General features: G+C 33.1%; 1 protein-coding gene across 4 annotated transcripts in view; it reads left to right on the top strand.

The window, feature by feature from the left end:
* Tinc (transmembrane protein tincar) overlaps positions 1-16288 on the top strand; it is a 122972-nt gene that overhangs the window by 76118 nt on the left and 30566 nt on the right. For all 4 annotated transcript variants that reach the window (XM_083051093.1, XM_083051254.1, XM_083051009.1 and 1 more), the window contains 4 exons: positions 2595-2681; positions 5852-6131; positions 7309-7533; positions 8239-8370. In XM_083051093.1, coding sequence (XP_082907219.1) covers positions 5858-6131; positions 7309-7533; positions 8239-8370 — 631 coding nt within the window. In that variant the 5' untranslated portion in view covers positions 2595-2681; positions 5852-5857. The remainder of the gene's footprint in view (positions 1-2594; positions 2682-5851; positions 6132-7308; positions 7534-8238; positions 8371-16288) is intronic.

The raw sequence follows: 16288 nt of genomic DNA, 5'->3' as shown, positions 1-16288 counted from the left end.
TAGCGTCAAAGAGACAAAAAGGAGGAGGCGAGCGAAAGGGATGAAATATAAGGATGAAATAACATATTTTCTCATTAAATATCTTCGACGAATGTACACTTGTTCTATTTGACATGAAAGATTACGCGCGAGGCTGTGTTCCTCGAGATTTATAGCGTTGTGATCTCTTCGATAACATTTTTTATCTTGATCTCCTTCGTATCTTGATTTTTACGAGCACACGTATCTGTAACACGTGTCACAATTTGAGTAATGGGTGATAAATCAGCGTCGTGCGAACATTTTATTGAAATAGACATTTTTCTCATCGTGACGGAAGTTTTTATCACTCTGCGTGCAGAATCGTTTCGAGTTGATGGATAATTAATGCCAGGCGGTGCACAGCTTTGATTTATTGCGAATGATATGTAATTACCGGCGAGCTCAGACTCGGCAGGAATACGCAGGAATTTTACAGAGGCTGGGATTGATTTAAAGGATCACGATAATTTCTTATATTTCCTGATTATATAATAATGATCACGCCGAGGAATCGATTATTTAATTATTTTTGCTTTCGCTCGTGGGATTGATATTTTTATCTCTTGTTACACAAAATGGAAAATGAGGATCGCAATTGTGATTAATAAGTATTGCAAATAATACATGAAAATTCAGTGATTAATAATTTCAAACATTCTTATTTTAAGAGAAATTTGAAATTAAGCGTAGAATATATCATTAAAATTTATCTCTTTATTCTGAAATGCACTTGATAATTTAAACGAAAGAGAAAGGAAGAGAAAGAGAGAGTGAGAGAGAAAGAACATTCAATTAGCACTAATGGAAATCGGAAAAATTGATTGATGTTTGAGGAGAATATACAAAGGTTAAAGAAACATGCATATATGTATATATGAATATCGTATATGTATACATATTTATTCCGTTTATTGTCTACGGACAAAATATAATAATTTGTGACTTTTTTTTCTTACCGTATCGATAACGAAACTGTGTAATAATGATAACAATAATAATGATAACGTTATAAAATAAATAGTTCGTTACATTGTTGTGACAATGAACGAGTACTAACTTCCATTGCATTATTTTTGTGGAATTAATTTAACGTAGGACTTAATTCAGCTAAATTGATTCGACTGTGATCTTGATTTGATTAATTAACGCAGAATAAAATGCTTCCTTTAAAAGCAGAGATTAAAAATTATTCTCTCTGTATTTGAACGGAATTGTTATTGCATAATATCCATTCAGAGCTCGCCCATTTTCTCGATTTTTATTCGTATTGTGCATCGCGTTAATTCACGGCCATGCTTTGTGTGGTTCGAGGTTTGCCTCGAGGGATAAAATTAATGAACTCGCGGTTTTGTGCCTTCTTATACCAGCTTACCTTTCTCAACTCCGAGCTACCAGAAAACACAATGACCAAACACCATCCTAGAAAAGCTCAGGTGGCGTTCAGGCCGCGTAATACGAAACTGTAATCAGACTAATGGCACTATGTTATCTTTTTCTTTGTGAAATCGACCGTATGATACGATTGAAAAGAAACAAGAGAGATGAGACATAGAGTTGCATTTCAGACTTGACTCGTAATGATAAAATCACAAAGTATTTATCAAGCACTAGGTAATCCCGGGAAAAATCCGAACACACTCTAATAATTGCATTTATATATAACAAAAAGTAATCTTTAATCTCTCGCTATATTTTTCACTTTCACGGGAAACGATCTGAAAAATTATTTAAATCTTGGAAATTAGATAAAACTTTAGAGCAGCTTACAACTGTCATCTCTATGTCCTTTTAATAAAAGCGTGTAGGGAAAAGTAATCCTCTTTCTTGTGTACAGTAGCAGTAATCTGTGAAAGGATTAAAAAGATTTTATAGTCGATCTATTTTATACCAGATGAAACTCGATACGTTAAAATTCACATCACGCGGCAAACTTTAAGATATGTGCGTGTCATGATAATGAACAGTGTAATAAGTACATAAAGCAAGTCGCTTGACACTAAAAGAGAATGCGAAGTGTAAGTTATATTAACCGTATGCTTAGCCATAAATGCGGACGTAATTAACGCGACTTATCCAAGCGTATGCAAGCTCATTATCCGGCTTATATAAGCACCAAATTTTATTGATCAACAAAGGATTCTCGCGAATCACGTCGGAGTTCTACCCGATGTAGCACTCTTGTTCCAGGATAAACACGAGCCAGCAAACAACAACCTAATCCCATGCAAACAACATCATGAAGACAATCTGATTAATGAAGCTACTACTTATTTATATATATAATGTACATATACTTACAATGTAAACCAGTAATACGAGAGAATTAAAATGCGCACGTATATATACATACAGATATGAATGAGAATATGCAGACAAAAGACTGCATCAAATGCGCATTTGAATATTGATTTCGAAGAATTATTCTCTTGCAAATTTCAGCTCTCGTCCTTAAAAATCCTGATGCAATATAATATTTTTTTACAATGTTCTCGTTATTGTGTTTTTTATACCGTAATTTTGTTTTAATTAAAATAAAATTTTACTATTAATTATTCGTTTTTTATCTGTTTTAGGTGCTGCCATCACGAAAGATGCTAAATCTTCGAATCAATTATAGCGGAGAAGCCTACTCGAGACTTTAGAAGACTCGACAGAATCTGGTAAGTTTTGGTAAAACTTAAATATCGGTTTCATGCTTGAACAAAGTGTATATTACCTGCACTATCGATTGATCGGCTAAGTCTTCTGATAAAAAAGTTTCTAAGTGAAGTTTTACTGCAAAGTCGAGTAGTAAATATCGACACGCTGTAATTGAATTCTACGAGAAAAGAGAGTACACGAAATGCATAAACAAAAGGAAATTATATCCACAATGTTATAACAAGTTACATACCGGCAATATTGTGTATGAAGCAATTTATACGATAAGTCTGAAAAAGAAATAAAATAAAAACAATATTTCTCTCTCTTTTCTATACATACACTTTAATTAAAACACACATACACAATACAGAGAATAATGAAGTTATTATCAAATTGTCCGTTATTATTTTAAAGTAAAATAAATAATGCTTTACTGTTCTCACAAGTAATCATACTATTGCACCTTAAACAGTTTGTCGTTACTTAAACTTATATATAGTGTGCATTTGAACTTTCAAACCAGACTACACGTAATCACAGATTTTTTTAATCCTCCGCCCAACCAGATTCTAGAACGAAAGTTTTAGTTGAGTGCGCAAGGATTTCACGCTTCCACGACAATTCAGTGGACTTAGTGAAAGATTTTCGAAATCTGGTAGCGACTTTTCATAATCTTTCAAGTGTAAAAAGCTAATTTTAAGCGGCTTCTATCACTTCGATAACACTGTACAAGTCAAAGAGCTAATATTTTACTGCATATTTAAAGTGAAAAACGTTCTTGAAGAGTTTCCTCATTAACTTGATAAAATGTTTTAAATATAATTACAATAAAATATTTTCTTCCCCCTCCCTCTCTCTTTTTGATAATAACTTTCAGTGATTGTTATTTTTCGTGTTTTTATACGAGATTATATATGATGAAACATACATTTGAAAATACAGCATGCACGGTTTTTCGGAAATAAAATATTATATAAGAAAAATTTATTCATAAAATAGTTATCTATAAAAGTTATCTATAAAAGATATCTATAAAAACAGCCAGTTATGCAATAATGTGTAATATATAAATAAACGTTAACTATAATAAAATTTATTTCTAACATGGAGTTTATCTAAACGCGTTAATTGTACGATGCTATTTTTAAAAAATCTTATCGATCATCCTATTCAAACGCACTCTTGTGAATTCTCACTCATCTATAAAAGGTCTTTTATAAAGCGCAGACACTTCCTTTGAAGCTAGCGAGTAATGTGGATTCGTCTGGATGCTAATTAATATTTCCACTTTCCGCGTAAGAGAACGACTCAACGAAGAGGTGAAAAGCACGAAAATTCCAGCGTTGTACAGTATAGATTCCTATAAATAGCACTGTTCATATTTATAACTTTATATCTATATTGCGTCATAATTATTTCTATAATTTTCTTTTTCAACAATATTGATATAATTATCATAAATTATATGCATTGAACTATGCACTATAAATATAATGCGTTTTAAAAAGGATTATGAAGTAATAAGTAATCCATTCGTATCTCTATTTTGTTTAACAATCCTATGATAGTGCAGATATCGAATATGCTCGCAAACGTAAGAAAGAATGGTTTGCATTGCACATAGAACGAAGATTTCGCGGGTAGGTTGTACGCGACGGGACTATAAATTCTCAGATCGTGAAACAGGAAGGCGAGTACACGCCTGAGGTCCCTGATACGGTCACGCACGTGCCTTTTCGCACGCACGCACCGTCGTCATCGTCGTCGTTCCCTCCTTGAAATTTTATCGCGGAACGAATCCAACGAAAACGATCATAAAACTTTGCACTTTACAACCCCTAAGCTGAGGGAAGTCAAGCGCGAGGGACTGACCCGGCTCGTAACTGAACAGAAAAAATGAGTATAGACGTGCCTGGTGCTTTTCTACAGTAACTCCTAAACTGTGTAGAGGAATTGCGTTTATATTTTAATTATACTCCGACCTCTCGCGACCAGGTGAAACAAATTGCACCTCATTTCATAAATATGCCACGGTCCATTTAATTAAAATCGATATTTTAGTAATAAAAATAAAACATGATAGCAAAACTTGACTTCTTTATTATTCAATTAAACACGCTTAGTAATAATAACTCGTTAAATTTTCGTTAAAGAAAACAAATCAGTGTATTTGTTCAACTCTTATGAATTTAAGAAATTTTAGCGCACTTTGTAAGATCATTTTGCTGCAAAAACATTAAGACACATGTCTTTAAAAAGAAGAAATTTAGCAAAAGAAAAAGCTTTTTCAAAATTATGATATATCTATATACCAAATCCTTGAAGCTCTCTAGATAATACTATGGAAAATATGCGAAATATGAGAGGAATTATTTTGAATTCTCTTTCACACGCGTCACATCCTTTTTAATATTTAAAAAGAAGAGAGACACACAAACCGTCGTACTAACTTAATATTTTAGCATAACTATATCCGCGAGTTTCCACACTTTCGCGCAACGTGACTGTGAAATGTCGAGGGAGAGAAGCGCGAATGAGCGAGGAGAGCCGTTCGCTCTCTCTTCAGGAAAGGTAACAAGGAAAGATACAACGGGAGAAAAGAGCCTCTCAAGAGACTCAATGGCGCACGAGAGATAAACCGTTGGAACGCATTGAAACTCCCGTGTAGCTGACAATGAGTAAAATGGAAATGACTCGAGTCGTTCGTGAGATAAAATGTCACGATAATATGTTACGATATGTTCGAATAATTATTGGCTAAAGAGTGCGATGATTGAAATGGAGACGAAAAATCAGATTGAGAACTGATAAATCATTATAATACTTTGAAACATTCAACTATAATTGGATAAAATTAACTTTATTGTACAGTAAAGGAAAAGAATATTTGATCTGTTTATCGATAACTTAGATAGCAGAATTTCAAATTTGTGTCGAGTTGCTTCAGTTTCAGGAATGCAAATAGTTGAAGAAAAAATGTATTCTTTGTTTAAAAATATTATAAACATTTCTTTTAATCACACACATAATTCTAATTTACGTGGCTTAGTCACCAAGATATTTAATGTTACGATATAAAGATTTTATAAGTCTTTTATTACAAAAGAAATTCGGTTCAATATTGATAAAACATATTTACGATACGTCAAACTATTATATGAAGAGTGTGGCTAATTATGTGTTTCAGAACAAAATGTCGATGACTGGGAGCTTGATGGGATACGAGAACAATAATGATGTGAACCAGGCCAAGTGTAAGAAGCCGTTGAAGCCGCTGCCAGTAGTGTCGAGTATAAGCTCGAGTGGCGTTACTACGAGCGCGACCAAGTCGAAGAAAGCACGAAGACCGATGAGAAAAGAAACGTGCCCACGCGGTCATGTGAACAGCCTCTGGTCCGTTTGGTACGGCGTACTGGCTGTCGCTTTTCAAGCATACATCGCATTAAGATACGCCAAACGATTCGCCGGTAAGATAATAGCTACTCTGTTCTATCTCGTTAAAATACTTTTAAATTCTCTCTCTCTTCGGGATCGATTACGTTAACAATGTCAATTATTCAGAAATCTTTCTGTATTTTGGTTTAGTGATTTCACTTTCGAATAAAATATTTCATTACTTTCACGTGAAATTAAATCAAATAGAATAGATAATAATTTTTGCGCGAATATATTTTACTAAATTTTCTCTAATGATATTTTCGTAATAATCTTGCTTTTTAATGTTAATATATAAAATATAATATATTATTTTCATATTTACAGAATTTTTTTATTTAATTAATAACTTTGATTAAGCTTATATAAAATAAAAGAAATAATACGTAACGCGCAATTATGAAATTACATTAGTAGTTTTGGAATTCTCGTTTCAGATTACTTTAATCAGTAAAATTTCTAGGCGAGGTTCCCAATGGTTCGTTGCCTTATTTTCCGGCCGTTTCCGGTGGCGGCTTTGCGTAAATTTCTTTCCTTGCCAACCAGTACAAGGCTTTACTTGGAAGCCATTACATAAAAGACATACGATAGCGACGGGATTGCCAACGAAAATTGTCGTGCTTTCTATTTCCTACACATCGAGACACTGATCTTTTAATTCCATTTTTCTCGGTAGGATGAACAGAAAATTGGAGATAGAAATAATGAGTTTGCAAATCTAAAAGATTGTAAATGAATTAACATAGCATTAACAAAATGTTAACATTTTATTTGTTAATTTTTTAATTTTACTGATTATAAATTCCGTAACAAATAAATCTCTTTATTTTCTCTATCATCTCTTTCTAGTTAATTCGATTTAATCATTCTCATGATGCCAAGAAATGGGTTAACTTAACTTTTTTAAGGCAAGAATTACTTTTCTTTCAAAAAAGAAAATTGATTGATCGTAACTAGATTTGAGAGAGAGAGAGAGAAACACAGACACTATATATAATCAAATTATTATATTTTCTCACAATATTATCTATATTTTATAGCATTTTTGTAATTAATATAAAAAGGATTAAATAAATTGAGAGATTTTATCTTTTAAAATAATTTATTTTAGTATATTACGTAATTTTATTTTTAAATATATTTTGCGTATGTTACTTTTAATCTTGGATCACATGCATTTATTTTTGCGATTTTACATCATTCTTTCAGCTTACCTGTCACTACCGTGGCCGGCGGATGCACCACCTCCTAAAATCGAATTGTACGCCTGTCTGGTGCTAGCTGGTGCCGGAGCCGTTTTACTTCCGGTGTTGCTTGGCGCAGCGTTCTTGAAGCTCGGCAATCTCGCAAACGATGGAATAAAACTCGGTCGACATTTGAGCGCTTGTTCGCGCGACCCGCCATCATCGCTTCTCTCTAACAATCCCGATAACAGTAAGTGGATCATAATTCTAGCTTCCACAGTATATAACATGAATTATAGAACTCGTACTTATACATAGTTACTATACTGGTCTACTTAAGATCATCTAGTCTACATAAAATAATCATTAACAATCTCTCTTTGCTCACATACTTGGAATCTAACCTTGCTTGTTGATGAAATTTGGAATATTTTTAATTATTAGTATATCGTATGTTGAGAGAAACAAATATTATACTTTTATTTTACTTTTATTTTACATTTATTTTATATATCACGTTGTTTAAACAACCATAGATGTGCTCTATATGCATATATTAGAAATAGCCGAATAAAGAGAAAATCGGAAAAAGATGAATCTGATATATCATTTACATTCATACCGCCAAGTTTGGAAGATGAATAAATTAAACATAACTTATTCAAAACTCATTATATTCTGCGTGCTGATCTTTATTTGTTCAAAAGCTTTAAGAAACTTTCCTTTAAACTATAGCGGATAAAATATAAATATGTTATTAATTAATGCATATATACACAGACAATTGAGTTTAACAAATTAATAATATTTCAATAACAGCACACATATAAAAGACTAAATACTAAAGACTGTGTTAACATCTTTTTTACATTGTAAATACGTCGATCGATTGATCATAATTACAATGTATGACCTCGGAAAAACATCCAGCAAAACGATAACAACGATTTTTCAGGTCTGGCGAATAATTTATGGAGACACGGCGGCCCTACGGCAGCCTTCGTGCATCTCTGCATGGCCATGTGCTTCCTCCTCCCCTCTCTGCTCATGGAAGCGAGGCTAATACATGCTGGATTTCTGCCAAAAGGTAATATAAATGTCTCTGCATTGCTTCTCGTTATGCTTCTTCGGAATTAGGTTAAAGGGGAGAGGTATGCTTTTCCTTCAGATATTATGCAAAGAAATAATTGATTTTGTGCATCCAATTTTTTCATAGTTTTCTGTCAAACTAAAATAAATCTTTCAAATATCGTTTAAAATAATATTCTCTCACTTATATACATTTTTCCTTCAGTTTTTTTGTAAAAATAATTCTTGATTTCTTTTATGTTAAAAATTTGCTTCGATTTCGATATTAAAAACTTGGTCTTTTTATTAATCTGAAAATTAAACGTAAGATAGATTTTATTCCATTTGATTTATCTAGCTTAACTTTCCCCTTAATGCATGCAGTATTTTAGCTCAAATGAAATATTCATTTACATTCATATTATTCTGAATCCAATATCTCAATGAATGAGAGAAATATCTATATATTTTAGATAAATAACTCTAAAAACTATTCTTACATTTCGCGATGATAACCTGATGATTTTCCTCTGAAATTGAGCTTTCTGTCAAAAACAAATGGTATTCTTTCATGTGACTTTTCAAAGGAGAGTTATATCATTTTCAAACAATATTGAATAAGTAATAATCTAGTTCAGCCGAGTCGAAAGAAGCAAGCGTACACTTTGATGTACGACGATTTCGCGCTCGCTGAGTTTTCAAGGGGGGACACTACCGTAGATATATGATGCGAAGGAAAACAATGAAATCCACGTGAGAAACCAAGCATCTTCCCGCGATCACTTTTCCGGACCTTTCCATTTCGCGTACGCACCCTCGCTTGTGCAAACAATGAGGGTTCGGCGAAGGGAACGTTTCTACTATTTGTTAACGCAGTACACTCTCAAAAGTAGCACTTCTCTATTCCACCAGTTTGCACGCACAAATGTCATTTTGTGACATTTAAACCCTAAATAGATAATTCGATAAATTATCTATTATTCTATTAAATTAATGCAATCGTTGGATGAACGCAAGAACAAAGATTTCTCGACTTTATCTCTTACGTCATTGAGACACAATATTTTTAAAACTATTGTAACTATCTGTTGTGATTTTTATATCTAAAAAAAATAATTGCATTTATCTAAGATTTTATATGTTATATAATATATATATATATAAAGTTTTTTTTTACTGATACTTTAATTTTTATAATATATCTTTATAATAACTATATTATTTAATTTTATTTATCTCTAGCAATATAAACTCGCAATAAATTCTTGCCATTTTACATTTTTATGTTTCCGAGTTTATAGAAATCATATGATACGATATATAGCGATACGTTTATATAGCCTCATAAACAGAGAAAAGGCTATCTAAATGTTTTACTCTATTCTCGCGATAATTTTATTTTATCAAATCCTTTTTTCAATTTATTTTTAAATGTTTTTTGTTCAACGTCAATAATTTAGAAATAGTCTATCGACAACATTGATACAGAGCAAATCATCATTTCGCAAACTTTGCTTCGACTATTGATAACGAGCAATAATAATTTAGGCAAATGTATACTTTACCGTGAGAGAGAATAATTCATTTATAATTGAAATATATATCATCGTAAAGTCACATTCGTTCGAACAAATAATTTATATATCCGTCGTACACGTTATTATTATACCAAAACAATTAAATATGTTCGTCGTAATAATATGGACGTGAATAAGCGGATTAATTTTCTGTTCTCGGATATGTAAATGCGCGCGCGCGTCTCAAAAATTGCGTTGCTCTTGTATGGTCAAAGTTTCCGTGTCCTGTTCGCCGACAGAACGATAATACCGAGCCGCTCACGGCTGCGGAAATATCATCAACCGTGGAGCAGAAGGAAAGTTTCTACATGGTTTCGCCCATCCCGCTGGGATGGCGAACAGTCGCACCTGAATAAATGCATTTCTACGTCGAAGGCAAACTCGATAAGCCACGATTTACGGCGGGGTTTCCTGACGCATAAAATGAGAAATTTAACGGGCGGCTGTATCGTTTTATGCTCGCTTAAAGTTGACATACATGATGACACTCTGATGTCATGTTGAGATTCGTGCAGATATCGAGACTAAAGATAAGGGATATATAACTGCATGTTGATTGATTTTCTAAGGAATCCCACAGCATGTTCTCAGACGTCTGATCGTGAAAATAATATTATTTTCGGAGACACTGCCTGCACATGCAGAATATCTCTGTTAAAATTTTTAATTAGTCGAAAAGAATCTATTAAACTCTTTTTTACAATTTTTATAATTTTTACATATAATTGTTTGAATAAAATTGTGCATCCATATATCACCTGCAATTAAATACATTTACGTATATAAAATTCATGAATAAAATCAGCAGATGATAATATTATCCTTGCTTTTTTAATCTTTCTTTTCTTTACATATTTGATCACGCAATATATCTTGCGAAGAGAAATTTTTAAGCAGACGCAGCACCTGAAGTTCGCGAACGATAACATAGCAACAGTAGTAAACTCTCCCTATCGTTGTCGTGTAGGTGCGTAGTGAACATTATTCATCCCCCCAAAACATATCCGAACTACATTAATCTTTAACTATATAGTAGCGGGTTTGCTTCCTCAACAAGAAATTTATTCCAAGACACAAAAAGTATTTCTTGGACGAAATCTCTAAGATGCAAAAACAAGATATATTCAACACTAATTTATAGAGAGAAAAAAATAGTACAGCCAAAAATGTTTCTAATAATACACGTATTCTAATAATTCACGTATAATTATATTAGCAATATTGTTGCAACTTTAATGCATCATCCGTAGAAAATACGATAAATTACCCAATTATCATAGCATAGAAAAGTTATATATAAGCTATGTTAATTTATAAATACAGCAATCTGTGATTTTATTGCGCTCTACACATTGATGAAACGAGACTGAGAATTTTCCACGGGATTGTAATTAAACGCCGGAAAATCAAGTTTATAATCGCGTTTCTATACGTTTTTCCAATTCCGAGCTCCGCGTGACAATTTTGAAATATCGATACGGACTGACGGTGCGCGATTCGGTACTCTCTTTAGCCGCATTAGTACGGGGGTCAATATACGTGCGCACGTCGAAAGGTATTCAACATTTAATGCACCGTCGACGCTCGCAAATAGGTATCATTCGCGGAGCGCATTAAGCTCGCTCGTAATTACGGTAAAGTGACGTACATACGTACGTACTCTCGGGTACCCCGACGGGACGCCGGTGGTAACATCACCAGCGTAATGCTCGTCCATGTATTCGCTCCGTAACACGTAACACGCTCGAAACCCTGTCGGGGAGACTCTTGATCCGACTGAGAAATATTCTTGCCTTTCGTTTTTCCGCCGGCTTCTCCTCCGTCGCTTAATTACCGGCGATGTCTCATCCGGCGAAATTGTTCACGAAATTAAAATCTTTCACTCGGCGGAACTCCCGTTTGTACAAACTAGATAGAAACTGCGCCAGTTCTCCGTCCTTCTGCATGTCTGCAGCCGACTTTTTCCTCGACTAAGGATTAATTATAGGCTGAAACGCAAACAATGTCAAGTGCCAAGAACATTTTTCATACTTCTACTCTTTCTATATAATGTGCAAATTTATCATTAAGTATAGCACATATACATCTTCTTCTGATAAATATTTATTAAACTGCCATTAGTAACTCTGAACACGTTATAAATCTTTTTTCGTGTTATTAGACATTTTTTTCATTTCACTTTGTTATAAAACCTCGCAATCGTAATGGATAAATTTATTTGGTTCCTTCTTGTATGATTTTTGTCGTTTCAAAAAATTATTTAATTTACAAAATCACATACTATCAAAATTCAAAATAAACAATTACATAGCTATACATTATTTATAATCAGCGTTGTACGTATACACAATTTATCACGACTCCGTGTGCGCGAGTGTCAGAAAACAACAACTTCTCTGCGAAAAGAGCAAATTGTAACAGTCTGAAGAATAGCGAGATAAATTATAGTGCTCCATTTAACCCTCTGCTCTCCGTAATTAATCGTACGTATAACATCCAAAGAAATTCAAGAGTGAGAAGTAGAGGAAGTTGGACATATAGATCAGTCTTGGAGCAAGTTTGTACTTTTCTTTGCTAGACATTAATCAAACGCTGCAATAACGATTATAGAGCCCTGCAGACACACCATATGACTTAAAAATAGCATTTTATTGCTTCTCTGATAAATTAGCAAATTATTGATTAATCTGAGATCGATTTTTTTAGCAGAAATTTGATTGGAAATTATAGTTTGCACGATTTTTTATATCATGTAGCCTTACAGTTAATTAGTTAAATAAAATTTTACAAATTAAAAAAATCTTTCAAACTTTTTAACGATAAATAATACATTATTATATCGCGAGACAATTGAATGAGTTTAGCGTAGGAAATTTCGCTTATAACGGAATACGTTCTGATTCAGAAGAGCAATGTAAATATCGTCGGCGAGATATGGCACTTCACGACTCTTTTAGGAGGTACGCGGAAAATATCAGAGCGGAAGCGGAACTTGCATAGAGTAGAAAACTATGAGAACCTCTGGTCTGGCGTGATCAAAACTTCGGCTATCGCACGTGAGTTTGTGCTAGTTTAATGCTCGTATTACGCAAGACCATGTTTACGTTTACGAGAGTTTAGCACGGGAAGCACAAAGTGTCTCGACGAACCCTATTCACGGCGCTCGACATATAACATAATGCACACGTCGGGACGCTTTCGAGGAACTATCGCGTCCCTTATCCGGTTTGCGTTTCTTCCTCGCCGACTGAAATTAAGTTCGCGAATATAGGAGACGAATTCCGCGCTTATTTTGCTAAATAGAAACTATGCGGTACTATACACATCGCGCGCGAGCTTTGATTAGATTTCGTCAAAGCAATCCGATTTATTGAGAGGACCAAACTTGTCGACGCACAATGTTTATGCACAGTCTATATACGTGCTGCTGAAACTATGAAGTTGCATAGCCGTGCTTTGCTAACTCTAGCATGTCTAGAATAAATATGAATTCACGCGTAGGTGAGAAACTACAGTTGTGGCTCTTGTAGCGAAAATTAAACAAATGAAGTTACGGGTGGACATTTCTCGCAATTATATAAGTTTGCTTTTTATTAGCCGAGAATACATCTTAAAAGATATACTATATCAATGAAATAAATCTAAGTTATTTATTTATAAGTCGGTAATTTTAATATTATAATAAATTATTATTATAAATTTTGAATTCTCAATTTGTGGAAATTACTTTATTAAAGAAATAATTCTCTTAAATCATTGAATGATAAATGATATTTACGTTATAAATATAATTATATATAATTGCACATTATTTTAGAAATTAATTTTTAAAAAATAAAAATTTTAAGGGTTGCAAAATCAAGAATAAATATTCCAGTTTTTAAAGAACATTGAAATCGCAGAGAGCAGATTATACTTTTTATTAGTACTTCTTTTTAATGTGTACTATTGCTGTCTCGCAACCGTAATAATCATGTCTAATATAGGCCACGCAAACACAATGATACATTATAGCAGTTTATCATGTAAATAGCACGTTTTTCGTGCCAAGCTCACATAGAATGAATGATGCCACGCTTCCGTTTACTGATACGGTTTGATGAGATACAATCGTTTCTTCCGATTACAATAATATGCTACAGTAATTAATTCGATCGCGTGCGGTTATCGAAAGGTCATCATTTATCGAGTTACAAAGTAAATGTCAAAGAATTTTCAACAATTTTATTCTACTTCGATCGTTATAGAAATGCTTTTGTTATTCGTTCGCTTAAACATATTAAGAAAAACATATTAACATAATTTATTATAAATATATCAGTGTTATAAATATAAAATGTTTATGGAAGAAAAGTAGATCTTATTAAATTAAAATTGATTTTTGAAATTGATATAAATTTCGCAATCAGAAAAATATCGAATGAAATTGACGAATTTAAATATTTAATATTCTCAGGAATATATTTTGTATTAATAAGAATCATAATTGTATTAAGACATTTAAAAAATGGCGCGTATGTTTAATGTATTATGTATATAAGAGTTAATGTGATTCGTATTTCAACTTAAGTCCCGCAAATATCTAATTCCACTACGCATAAAAGATACAGGTACGCGACGCACCGAATAAGTGCCTTTCGCTTTCCGACTATAATCATGCAAATTTCAAGTTTCATTATAAATATTCTCGGATGGTGTTTCACGCAGAATAATAGGACTCCTCGGGGAACGCTCGAAAAGAAAGCCTTTAACTTTCATAAAAGCTCCCTCGTGCTATCGCCGTGAATGGAAAATACATGGTTGTTCGCTTCAATCTGCATTATGCAATAAAGTCACTGTGCAACAGATTTGATACGATGTCAACAGATATAACGTTTCAAGGAACGTAAGCTGGAGCGTAATCACACGCGCGAGTGCAATATTCTTTTCTTTATCCGCTATTATTGTCGCAAATATTACTTCCAGACTTATCGTTAATAAAGAAATATGTAGCCGATATACTTGAAATGCATTTCTTTCTCGCTCAAGCTAAAAGTATAAAGATACGCGTATTATTTTCTTCTTATACGTATAATTTTGCTTATATTTGTTCTTCCTATTGCTCACGTCTCTATAAAGTTTAAGATATTTACAATTGTTAACACAATAATTTCACAAATATCTTAGATTAATTATATAATTAAATAAAATCAAACCGTAAAATTAGAATACATATTATTAAAATAATAACAAGAATGAAAAAAAAACTTATCTGATTCCTTGTGTAAATCTGCAATTTTGATTTCATAATAATCGTTTTATGGTAACTCAATAATTTACATAAAGAATCGCAAATAAAAATATTTACATATGAGACAATGTTTTATATAAAAAATTGCGGAAAAAAGAGTAATATTTTCATGCAGCACCTATATATGAAGGGCGAACAACCGCGCGGATTAAAGTCAACGCTAGTTTCGCGCTAGTAGTACGAGTCAACAATTCAGGCGGCAGACCATCACTGGCGCAGAGCGGGATTCGAGTGCCCCGAGCGCGACACGAAATTGCTCTCGTCCGTGCGAGTGCTTGAAAAATAGGTCCGCTTGAACCTGCCGCACTTAAAGCGCCGCACGCGCATTATTGAGAGATTGCATCCATGATGGTAAAAACAACCAGGCTTCCATCTGCGAGCCTTTTATTTTCGCGATAACGCGATCGCGCTATGACGAGGCAAAGCCCGTGCAAACAATAAAATTGCTAATAACCAATCAGGTTGCTAGTCGGACGACTGCTATAAATGCCGATTGATTTTATGCTTCGTTAAAAGCCCTTCGTTAAACGCAGCTTTAAATTTAAATTCGAGAAATTCTGTTAGCTCGACGAGAGGCAATATTCGATAGATTTTATTAGCCTCGTAAAATATATAAATCGCTTAAAGATTGTAAAAATATACTTGTCCCATATTTAATTCCAGTGACCCGCAATGATTCTAGGTTATTCCTTTTTGAGATAAATCAATGATTCTCTTCATAATTAAATTTGAAAAAAATTTAATTCGTTATTCAAAGTATTGATAAAAATTATAAATTAAATCTACAGTTTATACGAATCAATTATTGCACAACTCCATGTTTAAATTAAATCTTATAGGTTGTGAGCATATTCCATGTTTTAATTTGTAATCAACTATTTTATAATTATAATAGCAGAGAAGAGTTGTGCAGCTATGTGAACCTAGCACCCGACTTTTTAAAAATTAATTTTTTAAAACGGAAAATATGATAGCATTTTTGTTTGTAGTTGTTTGTAGCAACAATAATTTTGTTTGTAGTTTTATCTCAATTAATAAATAAAAGAAATTTTTTAAATGACTCGCACCCG

This window comes from Prenolepis imparis, unplaced genomic scaffold (genome assembly GCF_030444845.1).
Source record: "Prenolepis imparis isolate NDT839.2.m4 unplaced genomic scaffold, iyPreImpa1.0 SCAF_1, whole genome shotgun sequence".
NCBI classification, from domain to species: domain Eukaryota; kingdom Metazoa; phylum Arthropoda; class Insecta; order Hymenoptera; family Formicidae; genus Prenolepis; species Prenolepis imparis.
This window is presented reverse-complemented; position numbering and strand designations above follow the sequence as displayed.